This window comes from Passer montanus, unplaced genomic scaffold, assembly GCF_014805655.1.
Source record: "Passer montanus isolate IOZ18808 unplaced genomic scaffold, ASM1480565v1 scaffold71, whole genome shotgun sequence".
Taxonomy (NCBI): domain Eukaryota; kingdom Metazoa; phylum Chordata; class Aves; order Passeriformes; family Passeridae; genus Passer; species Passer montanus.
The window spans coordinates 2,637,847-2,663,374 of NW_024372259.1; the positions used below are offsets into that span (position 1 = coordinate 2,637,847).

A 25,528-nucleotide genomic window follows, 5' to 3' on the forward strand; every position below is an offset into this window, starting at 1 on the left:
ATTCCCATATCTTTGCCTGAGAGCCCCTTCATTTCAAAATTACAATAATTCAGAGGGAGGGGGTTTACATTTTCCATTTCAAGGGAGGTTCCTGCCTTCCTTAACAGACACTTGTCTTTTCAAACCAAGACACCTTCCTACAGCCCAGGCAGCACCAGGCACAGCCACTGGGCGTGTGGCTCTGTGTCCTTTGCTTCCACCTCGGATTCCTTCCATGCCTTGCACAGGTTCACCAGACCTCTCTCACTGTGCCTTGCTTGCCACAAAGCTTTGGGACACTGAGCTCCTGCGTGATCTGGTCCCCTTGGGGAAATCATGGCAAATCTGGAGCATTTTCCAGATGCCCCTCACTGCTCCCCCTTTTTGAGCAAGCAGCAAAAAGTTTGTGTCCAACAGTCTCACATCCAGACCCTGAGCTTTGTGTCTCTTGTGTCCCATGAGGGGCCTCAGCAGTCCCAGGAGCTGTGTCACTGAGCCTGGTGTGGCTGCAGAATGTCACCTCTGTCACCCCAGGCCAGCCCCTGCTGCTCAGGTGTCCTTGCAGGGGCAGGGGACAGCCAGAACACTGGGTCAGTGCTGCTCTTTCTGGCCTTTCCTCGGGGAAATTTAACTGGAGATGGGATTTGCCTTCCAAAGACCTGGAGGATTTTGCTGCTGGCCAACCAGGCACTGAAAAGCAGGTTTCCCTACTGAACATAAAGTTTGCAATTGCAATTTAGACTTCAGTGTCCTGGAGACCACAGGAATACACCTCCAAAATAAATCCAGCATGGTTACCACCTCTGTCTTGATCCTATTTGTCCTACTGTCCTACATATCATCCTTTCAAAAAGCTGTTTCCTACTTAATTGACGGACAGTAATTTTTAATATCGAACCAGACTTTTTTTTTATCTTGTTCCAAAAACATTTTGCTTGGCTTTAGACTTTGTTCTTCCTCATACACCACATTACACAAAGTCTCCATCGGCAGTTTTCTGATGTATCAAAGACACCCACCACCCTCGGCTGGAGCAGAGGTTTACAGCTTCTGGTCTGGGGATGACTGAGACAAGAAAAAGATCCATGGGTTCACTTTCCAGGCCTTCATTAAATTAAGAAAAGAGACCTCTGGTCTGCCGGCTCAAATCCACAGACAGGCTGTCTGCTTCTCCCCTCAAAAATATTGCAAGAATCTGCCAAGCTGGAGCAGCAGTGCCGTGGAAATGGGGCCATCAGATGGAAGGAATTATTACTATGTCTTGGGGAACTCTTTGCAGGGCACTGAACCCACAGTGGACACTCGGTGAGTGGGAACAGTCAGTAAAAGGGAAATAACAAAAATAGAAATGGGATTTGTCACCTTGCCACGTGCTGGCCAGGTACCCCATGAAAAATGCCATCTGCTGTGGCAGATGGGCCTTGTGCTTTTCCTACACCTCAGCAAGGGCCAGAAGGGACATTCCCTCTCTCCACTCTCTCCCAACAGGTCCTTCCTGAGGAGCCACCAAGCCTGTGGCAGCCTGGAGCCCCTTTGTGCTAGGCTTTGGTCCAGTGCCCAGCACAACAAAGCCTGAATAATGGCTGAGACTGAGCTACCACACAAATAAATAACAGCCACGAAAAACAATCATTCACATTAGAAGACTTGCCTGCCCAGGCCTAGTGAGAGCTTTTGGGATTACCTTCCTCATGAGGAAAGCTCAGCTCCTGGAGAATACTCTGAGCCTCCATCCCTGAAGGAAAGGGGGCAGTGGCAGGGTGGCAGCCAAGCCATAAGGGGTACAGAATAAATGGGGAGGTGAGCTGAGTTTGCTGATGGTTTCCACTTCAAGAAAGGGAATGAACCCTGTGCCTTTGTCTGCTCTCTGCCTCCCCTCAGTGTCTGGTCCGGACCCCAGCAGTGTGAGAGGTGGCCTGGATGTGGCCTCACTGCCCTTGGGGCTCTCCTGAGCACAAGGGAGAGGTGAGAGACAGCGAGATGGGTGGAAGGATGGAGGGGTGTTATTTACACACAAACCAGCCCAGCCATTTTAAAGGGAACCTGCCTTGCCCACAGGTGACCCCCTGACTCCAGAGGGTTGTGGGTTTGTGCTAGACAGAGGGAACGACTGCAAGGTGCTACTGCTAACAAAAAAAAAAAAAAACAAAAAAAACAAAAACAAAAACAAAAAAAAAAGCACAGATAGTCAAAGAGTCTTAATACCACGCCTGGATCACTCTCTGGAAGCTTCCTCTGCCCCTTCTCCCTCTTTTCCCATTCCCACTGCTTTTAACACCGAGAAAGTTTCACATTTAAACATGGGGTTTGGCTGTTGTGGGAAGCACGTGGTTTCTGAGAGCCCCGTGGCTGTCCTAGCTGAGCCTCCTCTGGGTCTGAGACAGCAGGTCTGTGTAAATTTTGGATCTCAGGAACCTGGGGTACGAGTCTTTCTCCATCAGGCTGTGCACCTTCCCCTGAGCTTGGTCAAAGCAAGACAGGGAGGGCTCCTGCACATTTCTTCTGGTCAGCTCCCGTGTCTGGAAGTCTATGTTCACCTGGGGAAAGCAGCAGAAGAGAGATTGGCACTGAGTGTCCAGCTGGCCTCCTTCAAATGGCAAAATTCCCTCTCTGCCATGGCTGTGGAACTGCAGCAGAACCAAGGTCCTACCCTGTCCAGCCCCAGAGATCTGGGGGGTTTAGTGATTCAGGGCTGGGAATCCTGCCCCAAGCCTGGAAAAGTTGGATTTATAGATTTTTATATATATATATATTCTGAAATCACTTTACTTTTACTGAAATTGCTTTTTAAATTACTTTTATTCAGACTCTTAGGCAGCACATCACCTAAAGCTGCTGAGTCAGCCTAACCTCTCTCCTACTCCCTCTCTTCTTCACCACATGCCTAATAAATGGGTGAATAAACTTTTAACTGGGTTTAAATGGGTTTAAACCACATTCTTATTAAATGTCTCTAAACTCAGCTGATCTAAAATAAACTGTTTGATTTTTTCCCATAGCAGCTTCACGTTACAATATCTGGAGGAGAGGCTTGGAAAAATAAACCACCCTATAATGTTATGACTGCCATTTGTTTGCAAAGCCAGCCAGTGGAGTTTTCCTGCTCTCCTTCCCTAGTAGGGTAATCAGCATTTTTAGGGTTATTGCCTGGAAGAAAAAATGGCTGAAAAAATGTTATTTGTTGTTATTAATTCAGTGTCCAAACTGTAAGGAGCCTGGAAAGTAAAGCTGTCTGCCTCAACAGTATGGATGTCAGCAGTATGGATTAGCTCTAATAATTTCATATTCTAAGCATGCCAAAATTATGTAACGGTGCTAAGGAAACATCACCACAGGACCAAATTGTAGGAAGGACCCCATCCTACCTGCATTCCCATTTCTAATCAGCCTTCCAGTCCTTAAAATCTCATCCAGCTTCCTGAATAACAGTGAGAAAATGCTCAAGGAGAGTGTTGAGACCCCCACACACCTCAGTGTGAACCTGGGTCCTTCCCAGTGGTCTTGCAGTGGATTTCCTAGCTGGGAGAGGGAGGAAAATGAGCCCTTTTTGGGTCCCTGACAGGCACCCATGCAGGAACAGGAGGGGCTGGGTGCTGTGAGAGCCCCCCTGGCTGTGTTGTGATTGCAGTGACACAAGCCAGTGGTCACCAGGTAGGATCTGGCAGTGCCATCAGCAGGATCTGGCAGTGCCATCAGCCTGTGGAGTGGTTGAAAGAGGATTTAACAATCCCAGGCTCGGGGTGTGACTACATTTTCTGTTCAGCTCAGAGTTATTGTTTGCATCTCTTGGGAGGACTGGGTGAGGGGGGAGTTAGTCAGAAACTCTCTTCCCTTGGGAGTCAACAAGTTACTCCAGAATTCACAGAATCACAAGGTTGGAAGAGACCTCCAAGATCATTGAATCCAACCCAACCCCAACCCCTCAAGTCAACCCTGGCCCCCAGTGCCACATCCAGGCTTTGTTAAACACACCCAGGGATGGTGACTGCACCACCTCCCCGGGCAGCCATTCCAGAACTTTATCACCTTTCTGTAAAAAACTTCTTCCTAATATCCAACCTGTATTTCCCTTGGTGCAGCTTGAGGCTGTGTGCTCTGGTTGTGTCAGTGCTGCCTGGAGGAAGAGAGCAACCCCAGCTGAGCACAGGCACCTTTCAGGGAGTTGTAGAAGGTGATAAGATCACCCTGAGTCAAATTTTCTCCAGCATAAATACACCCAGCTCCCTCTGGGCTTGTGTTCCACTCCTGGGTGGGATGGTCCAGTGCCAAGTGTCCTGCCAGGGCAGAGCCCAGCAGCCTGCTCGAGGCTGACAGTAAATATCAGCAGCACTGTGAAATGCTGCTGGGGAGCTCAGTGAGGTTAGGAGATGTGGGCTGAGGTTGCCAGTGAACTCCCTGGCTGTGAGTAATTCAGTACCATCACAGCAGTTTCCCTCATCAGGGATGAGTCAGGGATGAGTCTGAGAGGGAAGGGAGAGAGGGCGAGCGCCCGGCTGGGGGTGCCAGCCCTGCTGTGGCACCCGGTACCCACCTCCCGCGGGGCCTGCACGTCGATGAACTCCTCGAAGATGCGCTGGGCCTTGGAGGCCAGCTTGGCCGCCGAGCGCGTCTTCTTGAAATCCTCGCAGGCCAGCCAGAACTCCAGGTTCTCCTCGCTGAACTCCGTCTTCAGGAAAGCACGGAAAGCCGCCAGCCCGTCTGCCAGAGACACACAGGGAGGAGACAGTGAGGCTTGAGGGGCTGCAGCAGAGGCCAGGCAGAGGTAAGAGGAATAAAGGGGATGTTTGTTGAAGAGCCTTCAAGGGCCACACCCCGGCAGTAGTGCAGTCGTGGCTCTGCCCGGGTGGCTCCAAGATGGAAGCAAAAGAGGGTTTGGTCACAACATTTCACATTTTTATGTTTTGGTACATTTGCATGTTGGAGTTAATTGTCCAATTACAGCTCCAGCCCATCAAGTCCCATCCTTCTTGTTTTTCTCTCTTCAGCCCACGTTGTTTGTGCTCGTGCACCTGAGATTTGGATCATTTTTCCTTGGTCTCCAGCTAGAGAAGGAATTGTTTTGTCTGCCTACTCTGTGCAAAGAGCTCACCATCCCCTCATATGAAGCTCAGACCCACACACCAAAGCAGCACAGAATCTGAAAAAATTTAAAAAGCTAAAACCTGAGGCATCAAGAGAAGGCAGGGAACTGTTCCATTCTCAGACACCCTTCCACCCACCCCAGCCTACCAAAGAAAATTTGATATTTCTCCCAAGCTCTGCCATCCCGAGATGCATCCATAACACACCACTGATGAGCCAGACTCCTGTGAGCTGCCACAAAGCCAAACATCACTTAATGTAACTCTAAAAAAGTGTTTTTCTTTGCTAAGGTGGCAAGACTTTCATTGGGACTGAGACACCCACCCTTTGGAAAGTTACTCATGGAATTATCAAGGTTCAACTCGTGTTAATGCCACACTTTATAAGGCCCTATCTTCCACTAAGAACAACCTTCAATAAAACATGGCTGATGTGGACTTGTCTCCTATGTTTTCTGTCATTTTGCTTTATTGCCTTGTGCCATTTTTAGTTCTTATTTAAACAGAGGAAAGCTCTCAGAGAGTCTGTTACAGCTCCAGTAAAGGGGAGAGGGAAAGGACTTGGCCTAATTACGGCTTGTCTAGTCAGTGGTAAAAGTGTGCTTATCACTTGCTAATGCTCAGCAATTGTGACATTTCAGTAATGCAATCTGAGTCAGCCGGGGCAGATTAGAAATATAGAAAGATTTATTAGGCAATCTGTGTTAAACCCCTGCCTGGGCCTATTTATGGACACAGCCATTGTTTTTTATTTCCTTTCCCTGAATGGCACCAGGGGAATCGATGCAGCTGAAGGCTTCACACATCCCCTTTCTCGTCAGGATAAAGTTAGTTTCTCTTTTTTTCTTTTTCTTTTTTTTTTGCTGAAGGCTTCACACATCCCCTTTCTCATCAGGATAAAGTATAAAGTTAGCTTCTCTTTTTTTCTTTTTCTTTTTTTTTTCCTTTTATTTTTTTTTCCAGTAATGTGCTTCTAACTCTTCCTGGTCTTTTGCAATAGCATCCAGGTTTTTGTAGCTCATGACTGGAAAGCTCTTGGCTACTTCCAAGCAACTGTCTAAAAATACTGCTGAAACTGGGGACGAGCCTGGTGAGGTCAGACTCCTCAGAAGGATGAAGGGAGCAAGGACAAGGCATGTCCAGCCTCTCATCCACCACCATCCTCAAATCCTTCTGGGCAGGGCTGCTCTTGATCTGTTCATCCCCCAGCCGGGACTGATGCTGGGGTAATCCATGTGCAGCACCTTGCACTTGTTAAACCTCACGAGTTTTCCATGGGCTCATTTCTCAAGCTTGTTCAGATCCCTGTGGAAAATCCCAACATTTTCTCAAGCAGGCCATTCAGACAGTTCCTTCTATATGCTCTATATGCTGTATATGCTAACTATATGCTAGATATAATAGATATGCTATTTATATTCTCTCTATATGCTATATATATATATATAGATATATCTATATGCTATGTGTGTTAGAGATCTATAGAAATGTAACACTGCCCTGCATCTCCCTTGCATGTCCTAAACTTCTTCCTGCTCCCCTTGTTTCTGGTAAAAACTTAGATATTTTTCAGCTCCCTCTGAAACCTCAAGCCCTAAGCAGTGGCCCTGGGTATTGAACAGAAACAAAAAATCCTATTTCTGTCTGTGTGTCAGTCAGATGAGATTTCTGACTGCCCGGATCCTCAGAGGGAAAAGGAAAATATATATTAGGCCAGACCAGCCCAAAGAACAGGCTAAACATCCCTTCTCTGCCTTCCTCAAAGCTCCTTCATTTGTGGTTTTTTTTTTTTGCACTGACTGCTCCATCAGCAGTCTGCTATCAGCATAAAAATGGATCCATCCCATCTCAGCCATGCTCCCTCCTGCTGTCAGCCCCAGAAATAGCTGCATTATTCCAGCTCGTCCTGACACTTCTTCCTTCAGGCAATTTCAGGAGGAGATCAGGGCTTTGCACTGCTAGGGTAGACAAAAACCAGGCCTCTCATCCAAGTAACACTGCAAATTGTGGCTCTGGGGCAATATTGTGGCATCAGCCCCAGAGCAGCATGCCAAAGGAGCAGGGCACCTGCCAGGATCACCCTTTGAGCATCCCCGTGGGTGGATAAATATGGGGAAGGTGAGGGTGCTGTAGGGGTGCTCCCCTTCCTGAAATCTGGGACACAGCAGCATTTCCCAAAAGCTGTGTCCCCCTTAGTGCCTCTAAAATTCCCAGGGCCTGCTGAGAGCAAGGGAAGGACTGGAGAACAGAGCAAGGAGTCTTTGCATGCTGGCAGCTCTGAGAGAGAAGGAAATAAAACAGGGAGAAAGTTCCAGTTCCTCGAGATTGATGCCATTTTATCAATCATCAGCTCCTAGGATGATTGACATTAAATATTCCAGCACCAAGCACGCTGCTATGTCTCTGCAGTCTCTGCTGAGTCCCTGCTGAGGTCTTGCTACTCTGTCTCTGCCCTGGTCTTTTTTTTTCCCCCTTTTCCTCTACAGCAGCCCCAGAGCTGCAGCACTGACAGAGGATCACTTGCAGGAATAGCAGTGCTGCATGAAAGTACACATCTGCAAAAGATCACTTATGCAGAATAGAATACCTGAGAAATAAGATACCTGACAAACAAAATACCTGAAAAATGAAATATCTGAAAAATATAATCCCTGAGAAATAAAATGCCTGAAAAATATGATATCTGAAAAATAGAATACCTGGAAAATATAATATCTGAGAAATAAAATACCTGAAAAATGAAATATCTGAAAAATATAATCCCTGAGAAATAAAATGCCTGAAAAATATGATATCTGAAAAATAGAATACCTAGAAAATATAATATGTGAAAAATATAATATCTGAAAAATATAATACCTGAGAAATAAAATGCCTGAAAAATATGATATCTGAAAAATAGAATACCTAGAAAATATAATATGTGAAAAATATAATATCTGAAAAATATAATACCTGAGAAATAAAATATCTGAAAAATACCTGTAAAATATAATATCTGAAAGATATAATACCTGAGAAATAAAATACCTGTAAAATATCATAGCTAAAAAATATAATACCTGAAAAATATAATCCCTGAGAAATAAAATACCTGTAAAATAAAATATCTGAAAAATATAATACCTGACAAATAAAATACCTGAAAAAATACCTGTAAAATATCCTACCTGAAAAATATACCTGAGAAATAAAATACTTGAAAAATATCATACCTGAAAAATATCTGAAAAATATAATACCTGAAAAATATTGTATCTGAAAAATATAGTACCTGAGAAATAAAATACCTGAGAAATGTAATATCTGCTAAAAGAAGGGAATGCCATGAGTGACAAGGAGAGAAAGGCGTTTGCTACAGCCCTGCCCCAGAGAGCAGCTGCAGCAGGTTCCCCTGGGACCAGGAGGTTTCCATGAGCTCTGCCTCCTGCTCTCATGTCAATCAGCTCCTTTTGATCCTGAAATAAGTTTAGACAGTGAATGGATAAATAATAGTGTCTGGCTGCTCTCTGCTTTTTTTACAGCCTCCTGTCATGCAGTCCCCACAGCCTTGGAGGAGCTGCAGATGTGAGGCTGAACCTGTGAGGGCCTTGCCTGGGACACTTTGGGTGCAGGAGAGCTCATCCCTGGTTTTCCAGTTCTCATCTTTAACCCTTGTCTGCCTGCCAGCCTTTGCAGCTCTGCCTGACAGCCAGGTTTGGGGAATCCCTGCCAGAAGTTTGGAACAATGACAATGTGACTGAAAGAGCAGGAGGACAGTTAGGCATGGGAGCTGCCACCACCCGGGCTGGGATTTGACCTGGATATTGACTTCAGTCTCCTCCTCTCCTTCATAGCACATCCAGGCTTTCAAGGAATGATTTCTTATGAATGATCAGCATTTCAAAGCTCATCCCACCCTACTGGACATCTTTTTTTCCCAGTTCAACCACCACTGGAGTGCAGTGTGCTACAAGCAGGAGGGAGATTTCACCTCCTGAAAAATCCCAGTCTGCAGTTCCCGAGGGATGCCTTACAGAGAAAGCACAGAAATTAACTGGACAGCTTTTAACTTTTTCACTAACTAGACATCTTTTTTCCCAGGACAATCACCACTGGAGTGGGTATATGATGAGCAGGAGAAAGATTTCACCTCCTGAAAAATCCCAGTCTGCAGTTCCCGAGGGATGCCTTACAGAGAAAGCACAGAAATTAACTGGACAGCTTTTAACTTTTTCACTAACTAGACATCTTTTTTCCCAGGACAATCACCACTGGAGTCCAGTGTGCTATGAGCAGGAGATATCACCTCCTGAACAATCCCAGTCTGCAGTTCCACAGGGATGCTTTAGAAAGCACAGAAGTTAAAAGCAGGACTAGAAGTCTGCAGAGGCAGCAGCACAAGATAATCCTCAACCTGAGCCCAAAGGCACGGCCACTCAGGAGGACAGGATGTGCTGCTGGGGCTGCACAGCTCTTCAGGACAACTATTGGACAATTATTCAGTAATTTGCCTCAAGAATCCTTTGCTTGAAGCCAAAGGAGGAAATTGATCCTGGTGGAGCAGATAAGTTGAAGGCAAAGAAGCAGAGCTCTTTGCTGGATGTTGAGAGGCTGAGGGAGAAGCAGCAGACATTTGATGTTTTCCTTTTGCAGTATAAATCTAAGCTTCAAAATGCCCTGCTCTCCTTTCAGACTGACTGAGGAAGGTGCAGAGGGGATTGTGCAAGTGCTCAGACATTACTCAGGATCCCGCAGTGCTGGAATCTGAAATGCAGGGAATTCTCAGAGCTTTGGGCCTGTAAGCCAAGGCTTAGAATTAAACCCAGGATTTGATCTGAGACCTTGGGAAAGGCTTCCAAACTTAGGTGACAGAAGCAAGAATGTGGATTTATAGTTTAAAGCAAAGACACCTTAAGCTAAGTAAAGGAAAGTTTAGAGTTTTAGAGTTTAAGAGATAGAAAAAGTAGTTACAAAGGTAAACAAGGAGTTTAGAATGCAGCACTGTAGGTTTGTGTGTCATAACATTGGCTAAGAAAGCTTACACTGTAGCATGAGTCCATAAGACAAAATATTGAAGGATTGTGTCAAAACCATAAAAATCCTTGTTGGCAGTGTTTTACTGGTTAATAAATCCTTAAAATGTCTTGTAACTAGGGGGTTTGTGACCTTCTGAACCATGCTATGAAGATGTGAGACAAACTCACCCTTCCTGCCTGTGTAGAAGATAGGAAAAATAAATCACATCATCTAAAAAATTCAGAGGTCCTGTCTCTAACTGAAAACTCCTTCAACAATCCCCATACCAGAGATCATCTGTGAGTCTGGCAGTGACAGGAATTTCTGTTTTATGAATGGGCAGTACCAGGCTGTTTGATAACCATGTGAGGACAGGGACTCCTGAAATCCCATTCAGGAGATGGAAACTGGATCCTTTCCAGCAAGAAGGGACTGAGGTGGGGAGCAGAAAACACAAGACAGGGCTTAGCTAAGCTTCATCAGCATGAGGAAGAGCCCAGATTAGTGGCCTAAATCGTTCAGGCAGTTTAATAACCAAGCACCTGCCATTGTCAGAGCAAGAAAGCAATGCCCAATCATTTATTTAATGCATGTGTTTCACCCCCTCAGCAACCAGACTTCATGCAGGGAGCAAAGGTAGAGTCCCTGTGGCTGGTGGATGGATGGACTGACTCCCTGGAAAGTGTTGGGCCCAGGGCTGGAGGGACAAGGTCACAATTGCTCTGCACAGCACAGAAATGTGCTCTCAGTGCTGCTGAGCAGAGCTTCCCTTCATCTCAGCTGCCTGTCACCAGCACAATGCTAATGCTCTGCTGGCTCAGAAGGAGCTGGGAGTGGGTTGGGATATTCCTGTGCTGTGTAGGATGTGAAGGAATGTGTAGACAACAGAAGGAGGAGAACAACAATAAAGTTTGGGAGGAAGAGCACGGAGATCACAAAAAAAAAAAAAATCCAGAGAAAAATCACCTTTTCCTCCAGATTTAAAAAAATCTGGGGGAAAATCACCCTTGACATCAAAGTGGGAATTCAGGATGAATGTTTTTGGTGTTGGGTGAGAAGTTTAGCAGGGGTTGAGGACAGACTGTCCTGCTGGATGTTGGAGGAACAAAAATCTGTGTGGCCAGCCCTGTGGGGGATGCAGAGTGAGACATGCTATGGCTTGTATTTCCCTCCAGCAGGCTGTCAAAAGAAATCCTCATCTGGCCAGCCTCCTGGGCACAGGGTGAGGATTACTCCTCAGTTACTCACAAGCATGCACTCACAATCTGGGGACCACGCTGAGCTCACTTCCCTGGCACAAAATGGGGAAAGTTGCCAAAATCCAGCGTGTTAAAACCCCTGCTTTTCCTCCCTGGGCACCCAAGGAAACACTGCACATGGTCTGCCTCTTACTCTGCCAATTCCCTGGCAAGAGCAGCATCAGGCTCCCTCTCCTGTTTCGTGCTCAGAGGCCCTGACCCCAGGGACCCTCAGACAGGTGCAAAATAGGTGTAAAATAGGGATTGTCTGCCTGACCACAGGGTTTCTGAGTTGATTTTTTCCACCCATCAGCAAAAACAATTAGGATTTCATTGCACTGACCCATGGGTGTTGCTGCATCCTGCTGCTCAGCACTGCTCACTCCAGGAGGGATGAGGGAATGGAGTCCCAGGGCCAGCACAAAAGGGAGGTGGGGAGAGCCCTCCCGCATTTCCTGCTCACAATCTCTTGTTAACTCTAATAACTTGTCAACTCCAATTATCCTTTGAATGGCTCGGGGAATAAATCCAAATCAGAGCAGTGTATGCAGAGAGAAGGGCATTACCCAGCATTACCCAGCCTGGGAATCACCCAGGAGAAAACAACTGCTTCCAATCCCAAGGGATTTCAATCCTCCTCTCACAACAGGATCAAACACTACCTGCAGTCACTCATTCTTCAGAAGGATGAGGGGAGAGCACGGGAGCTCCCCAGGGCCATCAGCACTTCCAGGGATGTCTGGCAAAGGCGATAATGGAATCACAGAATGGTTTGGGCTGGAAGGGACCTAAAAAATCACCTCATTCCAACCCCTCTGCCATGGGCAGGGACACCTCCCACTAGACCAGGTGGCTCAAATCCCCACGGACTCTCCATGGAATCTGTGTAATACATGACACTCCTCAGGTCACTTCTGTTTAGAAACTGTGGGAAATACATTTGTGGAGAATTCTCAAAGCCTGGCAGAAGGCTCACACAGTGTGCATCTGAATGCAAACCTCGAGATAAGAAATGCTGGCTTAGAAATGCCATGGAACAGGACAGACATTGCTGAGAGAGAAATGGAACTAGAAACAAGTTCTAAAAGATGGTTTTGTGTAAATAAGACTAGGTGCTTTGGAGAAATAGAACTGTGAAAGATGCACTGTAGTAGAACCATTGAGGGGTAATTTTAGATTATTGTCTTTAAGGCATTTGCAGCATGGTGTGGCAAAAACTGATAGGCCAAGAAATGCTTATAATGTATTGTAATTAAGAATTAATTGGCTTCTGATTGTGATGGCGTGAATTATAGCATCTGTATTGTCTCAGCCTTCTCATGAGACTGAACATGAAATAAAAGTTTTTAGAACACCTCTCAGTTACCCCATCTCTGAATCAGTATAATCCAACAAGAAATGTTTTGGAGACTCATGAAAATAGGAAGGGAATATATTCCTGTCTCCCAAAGTACTGCAGCCCCGTGAGCCTGCTCCGTGTACGAGGGCAGCCTGCTCAGCTGGGTCCTTTGGAGACCTCTTGGGGAGCTCTGATCCACATTCTTGCTCCTTGGAGCAATTCTGCCACTTGTCCAGCCCCTGGCAATATTACCCAAAACATCTGCCCTGTTTTCAGCTGCTCCATCAGCTCCTGAGTCCTGCTCCACCACTTTGGGGGATATTTTCCCTGGAGAACAGTTTGCCTGGAAGGCACCTGATCCATCTGACTGCAGCAGAAAGCACCACAAAACCCCCCAAAATCACAATTCCCTTCCCAAAATAAATGAGCTGTCCATCCAGTGAAGCCAGTTTCTGACAGATGTGTCAAGCAGAAGTGCTCTACCTGCTGATGCTGTGAGCCCCGGGGGAATTCTCCCCAAGCCCAGCTGGTGCTTAGCCCATGCCCCCAAGCATGAATTCCAATTTTCCCTGGCTGATGCTGTTCACCTGAGCAGTCACAGGGAAATTAGACTGGGGCAGTTCTGTCCTCCTCTTGGCGCTAAAAGCAGAATTTTTGCTGGCAGCTTCCCTCACAGACAGATGCCAGCAGGCCAGGCACAGCTTTATTTAATCCCAAATTTTGGCCAGTGAAGGCATAAGGCTCCCTTACCTGTGTAACATCAGCACATCCTAACAGCAAAAATGCAACTTGTACAATATAATTAATTCTATGAGTATGTGCTGTTCTCTCCTTCAAACCAGTGTAACTAAAATAACACTTCTGTTTCAACAGAACTTTTTGTATTTGCATCATTATAACCCTTGACTACCAGGCTGGCAATTCCAGAAACTTCAGGTGCAGAGCGGTTATAAAATATTCCTTTAGAAAGTAGTTTATTAAACAACAAATTTTTTTGTCACCAATCACCAGGCAATGTCACCGTGACTGCTGATAAAAATAGATTAATTTAAATTTTAAAGATCACCTTCTGTTGCCATTAGGAACTGAATATTTTTCATTAGAAACTGAATATTTTTCATTAGTGCCAGAGATTTATCAGAATTACTTTCCATTCTAAGAGATGGGAAAGGTCTTGATAATTCATTTATCACTCCATAAGGCTAATTTATTAATAAAAGCAGACACCCTTGTGGAGGCTGCTGGACAAAATCATTGAACTGAGGTTTGATTTTGCATTTTTGCAATAGTCAGCTGAAGAGGGAAGAATCTGTGTAACATCAGGACACAGGTGGGTAAATTCACTGGGGTTTGTAATCCAAGCCCTTCTTCTGCAGTCTAATAAAGAAAATTTCTACTTTTACACCAGTGAAGAAGAAATGGGTTTGAGTTCAGGATGATAACAGGGGTGTGAATATCCTGCCCTCCCCTTTCTCCAGCCCCCAGGTACCCTGTAATCTCCTTGGTGTATTTTCCCATTCTTGTTCTGAATTTCAACAAAAGAAATGTTCCTTTTTAGCCATTCCCAGCTACACCATATATTTTTTCCCCTATTGGCTGCAAGAGCAATGATCTCAACTAGATACTGCTGCTAAAATTACATCCTGCTTTTCCTGCCTTGGTCAGCCTGCCTGTTTAAAGTTGTCACTTAATTCCATGCCAAAACTGTTGTCATCTCAGTAGAAACCTGGCAAAATTACCTTAAAATTAGCTTAATAACATAATTTACACTTACATTTTAAAATGTAAGGGAAACCTGAGTCTCTAAGCAAGCCAGACAGCTCCTTATTGCCATGAACCAGTTCAGCACCCACGGCGACTTTTCCTCAACCTCGACTCATTTGGGTTTTTTCTTCAATAGAAGCCCATGAATGAACCCATACTGGGAACTTTGCTTTGTTTATAATTTCTCGGTGTGAATATGCTGCTGAAGCAGAGCAATATTTGCAGAACAGAACTCAGACAGGGGTTGCTGATTATAGGTTGGCATAAGGGCTGTGGATGTGAAATTTTCGGGTTTGCTGTGATAACTGCAGATCAAGATCTGCTCTGATCCCAAGGGGGATTCCTCTGTGACAGGGCAAGCTGATCAAGGGTGCTGAGCTGGAAAAGGCAGCACCTTGGGCTGGTGGCTTTAGCAGTTGTAGTTTTCCTCATGGTCAGGAGCAAAGATGTGAAGGGAACACACAAAACTCTCTTTTTTCCTGCCTGTGAGGGATGGTGGCTGCTGGGGAGTGAGCAGCTCTGAGGAACCACACCCCTGGGCAGGGGTTAAGGGAAGAGGAGGGGAAAAAAGGTGGAATTTGATCTCTACTCACATTTATGGGACAAAAGGACATCAAAAGAGTCTGCCCATCTTGTGGCTTCTTCTGTTGACAGTCTTCTGTAAGGAAAGGAAGGGGCAAGTTACAGACAAACCCCAGCTGCTCATCCCCTCTGGAGCTGTTTGGTGAGGACACCGAGGAAGGCTGGAATTCCTCTCGCCTGATTTTGGAGGTCTAGGATGTAGAACTGAGCCAAGTGGCCCTGGGCTTCCTTTAGAATCACTGAGGAGATCCCAAGGGACCTGCAGGGACTCTGCTCAGCTCACATGCCCAGCAGGCAGGTAAAATAGGCCAGATGAATCATGGCCAAAAAGGCACCAATTTTTCCTCCTTGACTCTAAGCAGAGGCCCGGGAAACAAGCTCAGATGCAGACATTTACATTGTAAAAGCCAAAAGTCAGGCGAAATGGAACTCAGCCCTGCAGAAGTGTTTATTTCTCTGGCTTGCCTTTCAGAGGAAGGACAGATCTTATCTCAGGTGGAAGCAGGGACTTGTGATCAGACGAGTCCCATCCCACACTTCTCAATCAGGATTCTGGAGGGTTTGAAGCATCTCCCTCCAGCATTGTGCAAACCATCACCCGAATTTTAGCAGTGTCAAATACAAGGCTGTGCTGAAGATGACCTGAAATTTCTGGTCACCTCTTACACCAAGCCAACTGCTCAGGCTTTGATTTGTGATGACAGAGGTGTAAATTACATCCTCAGAGAGGTGCAGACACGTCCCCCACACAGCAGTGGGGACTGGGAGCACATCCTGTCTCACAGTGCCAAAGATCCAGGAATTTCCTGAGGCTGTTCCTGCTGGATCAGTGCCGCTTTGTTTTCCTCCTGGAAGCACTCACAGCTCATACAAAGTACAACGAAAGGAAGACAGCACTGGAGGGGGTGGTGGGTGGGGAGGGGAAGGGCAGGAGTGGGGTTGGGGTGGGGTGCTGCAGCTATACTCACTTCAAAGCCCGGTTGGGCTTGTCCGGAAGAATAGCTGTGAAATCATTATATGAGTCTGATTTGTGAGACAGGCAGCCCAGGCGAGTCCTCATCCCTCTGCTCCTGTGGTCGAGGTGGGGAAGCAGGGGTGTTAGCAGGGGAAAACCAAAGAACAGGATGATTATAAGTCTAGCCAGCTTGGCAAAAGGAAAAGAACAAACCCAAAATAAATAAATAAATAAATAAATAAACCTCAGCAGCTCTGTGCCAGATCTGTGTCCTTGGTTCCCTCATGTGTGAGAGGGACCCTGAGACATCTCCAGGCTGATGTTAAGGGTGAACACAGCACTAGAGCAGCTGAAGGCTCCCTCACAGCAGACTTTCAGCTGCCTTGGCTGGCAGAAAGGCTTTGAAAAGCTGAGCTTTGGGATGGTTTCTTGGAAAGTCCTGCTCTGGTCAGGTGTGGGAGGAGAGCAATGGGTAGCAGTACAAGAAATCGGTCACCACGTTCCAGCAGCACCAAAACCAGCACAAATACCTGATGTGGAGGGCAGGAGGGGGCTGGAGAAAGGAGAGGGGTGGGAAGGCACCTGCAAGGTGAGCCTGTGCTGCAGCCCCGTGAGTTCCCAGCCAGGATCGATCCCGAGCCGCTTCTTTAGACTCAGGATTACATAAGCAGGATCAAACTGCCTGTTTCCTGACACGCTTACCCAGGCAGAAAATGGCTTTATAGCTTTTTTTCCTCTAAATTTCAGCCCAGCCCCAGAGCCTTCGATCCCGTGCCAGCCCCTGGTGTCCTTGCCCAGCCCCTTCCCAGGACAGCAGCATCCTTCATTACATAACCCGGGATGGGCAGGACAGAGGGACAGGGAAAGGGAGCACATGCATTGCACAGGACTGGCATCACCCTCTCCCCAAAAACATGCGGGGGCTGCTTCTTGGGTTTGCATGGGCTCTGTGATCTGCCTCTCCAGCCCGAGGGTGTCTCCTCTTGGAGATTCCCTGGACATCAATCTGGGCCATTCTCTCCTCGGGACCATGGGAGGAACATCCAGCGACCCCATCTCCACTTCTCAGCTGCTGGACCTCCTTTGGAGCTGCTGAAAGCCCTTCTCCAAGCCCTGCTCCCAGACAGATGCCCAATACTCTCTGTGGCAGCACAAGTACAGCGTTTTTTCCCCTTCCATCTGTAATTCTTGCAGAACACTTCAGCACCAGTGCCTGAGCCAATCTGTAGCGCGCCTGTTTCCCCCTTCCCCTCCCGCCCTTCGGAGAGCTTCTATTATTGCACATTTTAATGTAATCTTAAAGCAAATTAAATGTTAATTAAATGCACCGAGTGTCTCCCTGGTGCAGCACAGGCAGCTCGCAGCATTTAACAAGCACAAAACCCAGGAGCTCCTCAGTCACAGGAATTGTTGCACAGCCTCCAACTACGGCCCCACGGCCGTGGGCACTGCACAAACTCCAGAGGAGAGCACAGGGAGTGCCACGTTCCCAGCTGTGGGCACCAAACCCACTGGAGGATCCTTCTGGTCCCTCTCCAGATGCCTCCTACCCTCCCCCTTTCCGTGCCCTGCTCTGTTTGCTCACGAATTTCCCAGCAAGAGGTGTGACAGGCGTCACCGCAGCGCTGCTCCGGTTCCCCCGTGGGGCCTGAGATCAAGGGGCTGCAGCAGGGAATCAGAGCAGGGAGCTGGGAATCAGAGCTGGGAGCTGCTTCCTCATGGAAAACACTTCTCTCAGTGAGGACTTCCAAGACAGGACACAGGGGAGAGAGAGAGAGGGAGAGGAAGTGGGTGTGGAGAGGTGGAGAGGCAAGGGAAGGGCAGCAGGGGACACTGCAGTGGGCAGAGGGGCTTGCTGGACGAGGCAGACAGTGACAGGATGGCAGATCTGGGGGATGCACCGTGCTCTTTGCAGTTACCTCCGTGGGATCAGTAAGGCAGCCATTCAGGCATCCAGCTATGGTTAACCCTTTAACTGGCTGGCTTGGACCGCAGTCAGGGCTGCTTGCAGGAGGCAGGAGGGCAGGAGGAAGGGATCTACTGTTTCATGTCCTGGCACTTAAAAATACACCAAAGAATCCTCTTTGCCAAAGCCAAGAAGGGCCAGTTGTCCTCAACCCATTTGATCCTTGCCTCCTAGAGTGGAAAGTCAATTGTTCAATGGAAGACGTTGAGAGCTGAGGGATGGCCACAGAGGAGAGACAGCATTTCCTTCTAGGACCAGGTAAAGTCCAACTTCAGCTCTGAAGCAGGGTGAGTTTGGTGTCCCAGCTCACCAGGGAGCAGCAGGAGTTGGCATTATCCCACTCATCCTCCAGCACCTCCGAAGGTCTCTCCTCAAGGGGCAGAGCTCCGGGCTGAGCTCGCTAAGAAGACCAAACTACCTCTTGTGCCTGTCCCTCCAGGTCATGGCTGGTGGTACTGGCCAGGCATCACGGAAAAGCTGGCACTGCAAACAGAACAACAGGAGGACTTCACACATCTGCAGGTGCTGCTGCTTTCACCACCACGGGCTCACACAGAAATAACAAAGCAAGCAGGGCCACGCCAGGGTGGTGGGAGCCTGAGGGAGCCAAGGAGATGCACAGCCTGCAAAAGGGGAGGGAAGGAGAGAAGGAAAAAAGGAGGGAAGGAAAGAAGGAGGGAAGGAAAGAAGGAGAGAGGGAGACTGGAGATGGTGGGTTCCTCGTGAGCCTTGGCACACTGGGGATCAACTGGTTGACAACCCTCACATCAACAGAGAGTGAAGGTGAGATCCAGCAGGCAGGAGAGCCAGGGGACAGAGAACAGGACTCCACAATGAGCAAAGGCAGAGGTTTCTGCTTTGCCAAGCTCCAGGTACCCTCCATGTCGTGGTGTCACTGGGAACAACTGAGGAGGAGCCCAAGGAGCTGATGAGAGCTGAGAGGGTGTGCAAGGAGCCAGGACCCTGCTCTGCTGGGGCCTGGGGAGACCCAAGAGCTTGGACTGCCCAGTGCAGCATCCCTCTTAAAACCTGATTACATTAAAAAGGCACAAAGCCTCTTCCCCACTCAATTAATGGAGCCGGGATTGTGCTGCATTGCCAGTGAGTGCATTCCCTTAATCCTCGCCCCGACCGGCTGCTTCTCTGACTGAAATCAATCCTTGTAATTCCTTAAGCCCTTCTAAATTTCCTCATTAACAGCCTCACCCCCATGTGGGGCCACAGCACATGACTTCCTAGAGTCCAGCAGCTCCTGCTTCTCTTTCCCGCTGCTGCTCCGAGCTGGCAGCGGAGCCATCTGCCCTCTCCCCCTTGCAGCCTCCTCCAGCAGCCTGAATTTTGGGGTATTGTTATGAAAGAGCCTTCTGCTCGCCCCCAGTCACCCACTGAGCCCCCAGAGCAAGCACCTGCACCACTGAGCAGCACCCAACTTCCCCGAGATCCCAAAGTCTGTCTGACTTCAGGGGTGCTGGACCTACATTCCCCGTGGAGGCAATCCCACTGCTCAGCTGGCACACCCGTGGATGTTCTCTCTGTCTGCAAACAAAATCCAGTCAGTTTTGGCTTTAAAATGTAATCTGTGGTGTCTGGTAAACTGCAATAAAGGTCTTGGTGAGAGGTTTTGCCTCCCCTGCTCCATCCTTCATGCTGCCTCCCCCTCCTGTGGAAGGAAGCCGGTCAAGGAGAACAACCAGCCTCATCATGGATGAGTTTTGGGGGTTTCTCCTTGGCAGACAGCAAGGGAGGAGTGTGATTAGGACGTTCAGGTTATCAAACCACCTGGGCAAAGATAAGGAAGCCATCCCAATCCAAAAAAAACCAGCAGCACAAAGGTTAAAAAACCAACCAAACAAATAAACAGAACAGCAAACCATGAGATCTCCAGGGGCTTCAGGAGATTAAGACCATCCGTTCACATGCAGGGAAAGCCAAGGGGGAAAAAAAACCGAGCACGGAGGCACTGCAGACAGACAGACGCCGAGAAGAAGATACTCACTGCCTTTGACCTGTCCTCTCTGCCGGGGGGTCTGCGCCGACAGCGTGCTCGGAGCGGCTCTGGGGAGACAGCAGAGCGGGCTTCTTCAGCGCCAGCCCTGCTCGGGGTGACAGGCACACCTCGGCACTCCTCCCCTCCCCTCCCCACCCTCCCCGGCAGCAGCAGCGCAGCTCAGAGCCGCTCTCGCATCAGCCCCAGCCCGGCTGCGCAGCGCTCCGAGCGCTCCCAGCCGCCTCTGCCAGGAGCCCCGCGCATTCCCGCGCATCCCAGCGCATCCCAGCTCAGGCACGCCTCGGCACTCCTCCCCTCCCCTCCCCACCCTCCCCGGCAGCAGCAGCGCAGCTCAGAGCCGCTCTCGCATCAGCCCCAGCCCGGCTGCGCAGCGCTCCGAGCGCTCCCAGCCGCCTCTGCCAGGAGCCCCGCGCATTCCCGCGCATCCCAGCGCATCCCAGCGCATCCCAGCTCATCCCAGCTCACCCCAGTGCATCTCAGCGCATCCCAGCTCACCCCAGCGCATCCCAGCGCATCCCAGCTCACCCCAGTGCATCCCAGCGCATCCCAGCTCACCCCAGCGCATCTCAGCGCATCCCAGTGCATTCCCGCGCACCCAGCTCACCCCAGTGCATCCCAGCAGGAGAGAGGGAGACTGGAGATGGTGGGTTCCTCGTGAGCCTTGGCACACTGGGGATCAACTGGTTGACAACCCTCACATCAACAGAGAGTGAAGGTGAGATCCAGCAGGCAGGAGAGCCAGGGGACAGAGAACAGGACTCCACAATGAGCAAAGGCAGAGGTTTCTGCTTTGCCAAGCTCCAGGTACCCTCCATGTCGTGGTGTCACTGGGAACAACTGAGGAGGAGCCCAAGGAGCTGATGAGAGCTGAGAGGGTGTGCAAGGAGCCAGGACCCTGCTCTGCTGGGGCCTGGGGAGACCCAAGAGCTTGGACTGCCCAGTGCAGCATCCCTCTTAAAACCTGATTACATTAAAAAGGCACAAAGCCTCTTCCCCACTCAATTAATGGAGCCGGGATTGTGCTGCATTGCCAGTGAGTGCATTCCCTTAATCCTCGCCCCGACCGGCTGCTTCTCTGACTGAAATCAATCCTTGTAATTCCTTAAGCCCTTCTAAATTTCCTCATTAACAGCCTCACCCCCATGTGGGGCCACAGCACATGACTTCCTAGAGTCCAGCAGCTCCTGCTTCTCTTTCCCGCTGCTGCTCCGAGCTGGCAGCGGAGCCATCTGCCCTCTCCCCCTTGCAGCCTCCTCCAGCAGCCTGAATTTTGGGGTATTGTTATGACAGAGCCTTCTGCTCGCTCCCAGCCACCCACTGAGCCCCCAGAGCAAGCACCTGCACCACTGAGCAGCACCCAACTTCCCCGAGATCCCAAAGTCTGTCTGACTTCAGGGGTGCTGGACCTACATTCCCCGTGGAGGCAATCCCACTGCTCAGCTGGCACACCCGTGGATGTTCTCTCTGTCTGCAAACAAAATCCAGTCAGTTTTGGCTTTAAAATGTAATCTGTGGTGTCTGGTAAACTGCAATAAAGGTCTTGGTGAGAGGTTTTGCCTCCCCTGCTCCATCCTTCATGCTGCCTCCCCCTCCTGTGGAAGGAAGCCGGTCAAGGAGAACAACCAGCCTCATCATGGATGAGTTTTGGGGGTTTCTCCTTGGCAGACAGCAAGGGAGGAGTGTGATTAGGACGTTCAGGTTATCAAACCACCTGGGCAAAGATAAGGAAGCCATCCCAATCCAAAAAAAAACCAGCAGCACAAAGGTTAAAAAACCAACCAAACAAATAAACAGAACAGCAAACCATGAGATCTCCAGGGGCTTCAGGAGATTAAGACCATCCGTTCACATGCAGGGAAAGCCAAGGGGGAAAAAAAAACCGAGCACGGAGGCACTGCAGACAGACAGACGCCGAGAAGAAGATACTCACTGCCTTTGACCTGTCCTCTCTGCCGGGGGGTCTGCGCCGACAGCGTGCTCGGAGCGGCTCTGGGGAGACAGCAGAGCGGGCTTCTTCAGCGCCAGCCCTGCTCGGGGTGACAGGCACACCTCGGCACTCCTCCCCTCCCCTCCCCACCCTCCCCGGCAGCAGCAGCGCAGCTCAGAGCCGCTCTCGCATCAGCCCCAGCCCGGCTGCGCAGCGCTCCGAGCGCTCCCAGCCGCCTCTGCCAGGAGCCCCGCGCATTCCCGCGCATCCCAGCGCATCCCAGCTCATCCCAGCGCATCCCAGCTCACCCCAGCGCATCCCAGCGCATCCCAGCGCATCCCAGCGTATCCCAGCTCACCCCAGTGCATCCCAGCTTATCCTAGCTCACCCCAGTGCATTCCCGCGCACCCAGCGCATCCCAGCTCATCCCAAAGCAACCCCGCACATCACAGCTCATGCCAGCTCACCCCAGTGCATCCCAGCTCACCCCAGTGCATCCCAGCTCACCCCAGTGCATCCCAGCGTATCCCAGCTCATCCCAAAGCAACCCCGCACATCACAGTTCATCCCAGCTCACCCCAGAGCATCCCAGCTCATCCCAAAGCAATCCCGCACATCCTAGCTCACCCCAGTGCATCCCAAAGCAACCCCGCACATCACAGCTCATGCCAGCTCACCCCAGTGCATCATTGCTCATCCCAAAGCAACCCCGCACATCCCAGCTCATCCCAGCGCATCCCAGCCCTTCCCAGCACATCATTGCTCATTCCAGCTCATCCCCGCGCACCCAGCTCACCCCAGTTCATCCCAGCGCTTCCCAGCTCATCCCAGCTCACCCCAGTGTATCCCAGTCCCTCCCAGCCCATCCCAGCCCATCCCAGCCCATCCCAGCGCATCCCAGCTCATCCCCGCGCACCCAGCTCATCCCAGTCCATCCCAGCGCATCCCAGCGCATCCCAGGCTCACCCAGCCGGCAGCAGCATGCAGCCTCTCCCCGCGGGCCCGAGGGGCACGGCGGAGGATGCCAAGGGCTGCCAGGGAGCACCGGGACGGGGCTGCCTGCCAGGCTGGGCTGGGATGGATTCCAGAGGCTCCCGGGGCTTCAGGGGGGCTGCTGCCCCACACCGCTCATCTCCGGGAGCTGCCACACACAAGAGAGGTTCACCCAAGGGCCCAGGTGTCAGCAGGGCCGCGGGGGATTTGGCACAAAGCAAAGGAGGGTTTTATTGCCGGGCACGGGAGGAGAGAAGGGAAACGCTCCCAGAAGTGTGGCAGACAGCCTGGACCCCCCGGGGCTGGACACCCCTCGGTGCCCTCACCCCAGAGTGTGGCTGCAATCCCTTTTTCCTCCTCAGAAACACGTGTGGGGTGTCCAGGGCACCACAACAACCTCACCCGTGGCACCAGCACCCCCCCAGCTGCTCAGCACAGCCAGCAGTGTCACACTGATGGGGGTCACAGCCTCACTGACAGCTCAAGCCAGGGGATCTCCATTGATATCTTTGATCCTGACAAAGGTGATCGACCAAAACAAACAAAAAACACAAAAATAAGAAGAATTATCATAATAAAAAAAGTCCTCTGCTGTTTAACAAGTCGTTGCCTGTCACATTCACATTCTCTGAAAAATCCCTTCACCCAGGATTTTTCTCCTGGAAAGCTGAGAAGCCTCAGAGAAAAATGAAAACAATAATTATCTCATTTGCTTCTCCTCTGTTGTGCTCATGTAAAACATGTTTAAAATTTATTTATCCAACAAGTAATTGTTTCATTAGTTACTGCTGTATTTTCACTCATTAACGAATCAGTGCCAAGCTATATTGAGACTCTAGAAAGAGTCACCAGTTTTCATTATTATCTTTTTAGCATTCTGTAAATATCCTTTCTGAATGCTTTAATATAGTTTAGTATAATATTATTTAATATAATATCATGAAATAATAAATTAACCTTCTGAAAACATAAAATCAAATTCATCATTCCTTCCTACCCACCACAAAAATCCCTGCACATACAATAATTGCCTTTTCCCTGGAAACTTCAGTCACCTTCCAGTCTGCTCAAACACTGCTGGCACCCCGGTGCAATGAGCAGGAAACATGCCTTGAGATAGCACATTATCACCAGGCCCCATCCCTGGGGAGAGGCAAAACCTCCTGGAACAGCACGGGGATTAGCAGCAGTGCAGCAAAGGTCCCGGCTCCCCGTCAGCCTGGCTCCCCTCCTGCGCTGCCCGCCGTGCTGGGGAGATGTTTGCCTTGTGCTCATCCTGCCCTGGCAAAGCCCAGGTCCTCCCGGCTGGGCTTAATCACATCTCCACTTATCAGAGGACAAGCACTGCAAAACTGCCCTGGCCAGTCAAAGGTTGAGGTTCATCCTCTGCCTCTCTTGCCACAGGCTGCTTTGGCCAAGTTAAATAACAGTCAGCTGCAGCCCTTGCCCCAAAACCCAAGCCAAATTTAACTCCTAACGTGTCATTTTTGGTTTAGTGCAGCGTTTCCATGCCCCCAGGTTCCCTCTGGGCACTGCAGGGGCTCACGAGTGACAAGGTTTTCATAACAGTCCCAGGACATCCCTGAGCCCTCACTCACAAACACATTGTGGGCTGGAGGGGGTCACCAAAATGTTCAATCCACACAGCTCGGGGTGATTCTGCTCCATTATTCAGATTTTCTGAGACTTTGCTGCAGTCCCAAACAGATCAGGTTCTGGTCCACCTGCACTGGATGGGACAAATTCCTGGATCATGAGAGTGCTCCCATTTCTCCCTCTGCTTATATTTATTTATAAATTTATATCTATAAATTTATTTATAAATTTATAATTTATAGATATAAATTTATAAATATTTATTTATAAATTTATAATTTATAGATATAAATTTATAAATATTCATTTATAAAATTATTAATAAATTTTATATATTTATAATTATATTATAGTTTTTATTTTAAAAGTATTTATTTATAAATTCATATATTTATTTTTTATATTTAAATTATTAGTATATTTTATTCTATATTTTCTATAATATATAAATACTTTCTATTTATTTATATATTATATATAAATGTAATTATAATTATAATTATGTACATACATATTTTATATCTTTATCTAAACATCTGATTTATATATTTTTATAAATATATCTTTTATAAATTTCTATAAATATATATTTTTAGATATTGCCATCTCACCGCCATCACCAGGATGAGAACCCCAATTCCTACTTCTCCAGCACCTCATTAGACCCTTTTTGTGAGCTCAGTGATATCCTAAATAACACACAAATGACTTGGAATGCCAACAGTTTTTCCTTCTAGATTCCCGGGGCAGGTGTGAGTTAACAGAGAACAAGAATAAGTGAACTGTTCTGACACAGGCACTATGGGAAATGTAATTAAATTGCAGATAAAGAGAATTATGGGGTTTTTACAGGGTAATATTTTAGAAAGCTTCTGTGCAGTGGGTTTACAGCAAATTCCTTCTAAAACAGCCCCCCTGCTTCCGACCACTCTTCAGTTTCTATTTAAATGCTTTTAATAAAATAACTCATTTTGATATTAGGCTTGAATCCCATCCAAAAATTTAAATCTCTCCAACAATTACTCCAAAGCAATTTCCCCCTCACCTGGCAGCAGCAAACACAGCAGCAGTGACCACGTGCAGCGTTGGCAGTGTTGGCTGT

General features: G+C 48.6%; 1 protein-coding gene across 4 annotated transcripts in view; it reads right to left on the minus strand.

Moving 5' to 3' along the window:
- Positions 1–41: 41 nt before the first annotated feature.
- RGS8 (regulator of G protein signaling 8) overlaps positions 42–25,528 on the minus strand; it is a 29,030-nt gene continuing 3,543 nt past the window's right edge. Inside the window, exons 1-6 of one of the 4 annotated variants that reach the window (XM_039730332.1) lie at positions 19,899–20,057; positions 18,213–18,385; positions 15,950–16,051; positions 14,993–15,057; positions 4,511–4,677; positions 42–2,516 (exon numbers count right to left, since the gene is read on the minus strand). In XM_039730332.1, coding sequence (XP_039586266.1) covers positions 2,334–2,516; positions 4,511–4,677; positions 14,993–15,057; positions 15,950–16,051; positions 18,213–18,247 — 552 coding nt within the window. In that variant the 5' untranslated portion in view covers positions 18,248–18,385; positions 19,899–20,057 and the 3' untranslated portion in view covers positions 42–2,333. Of the gene's footprint in view, positions 2,517–4,510; positions 4,678–14,992; positions 15,058–15,949; positions 16,052–17,855; positions 18,386–19,898; positions 20,069–21,840; positions 21,900–25,528 lie in introns of those variants that run through there. The other 3 variants (XM_039730333.1, XM_039730330.1, XM_039730334.1) reach the window with 3 other exon arrangements.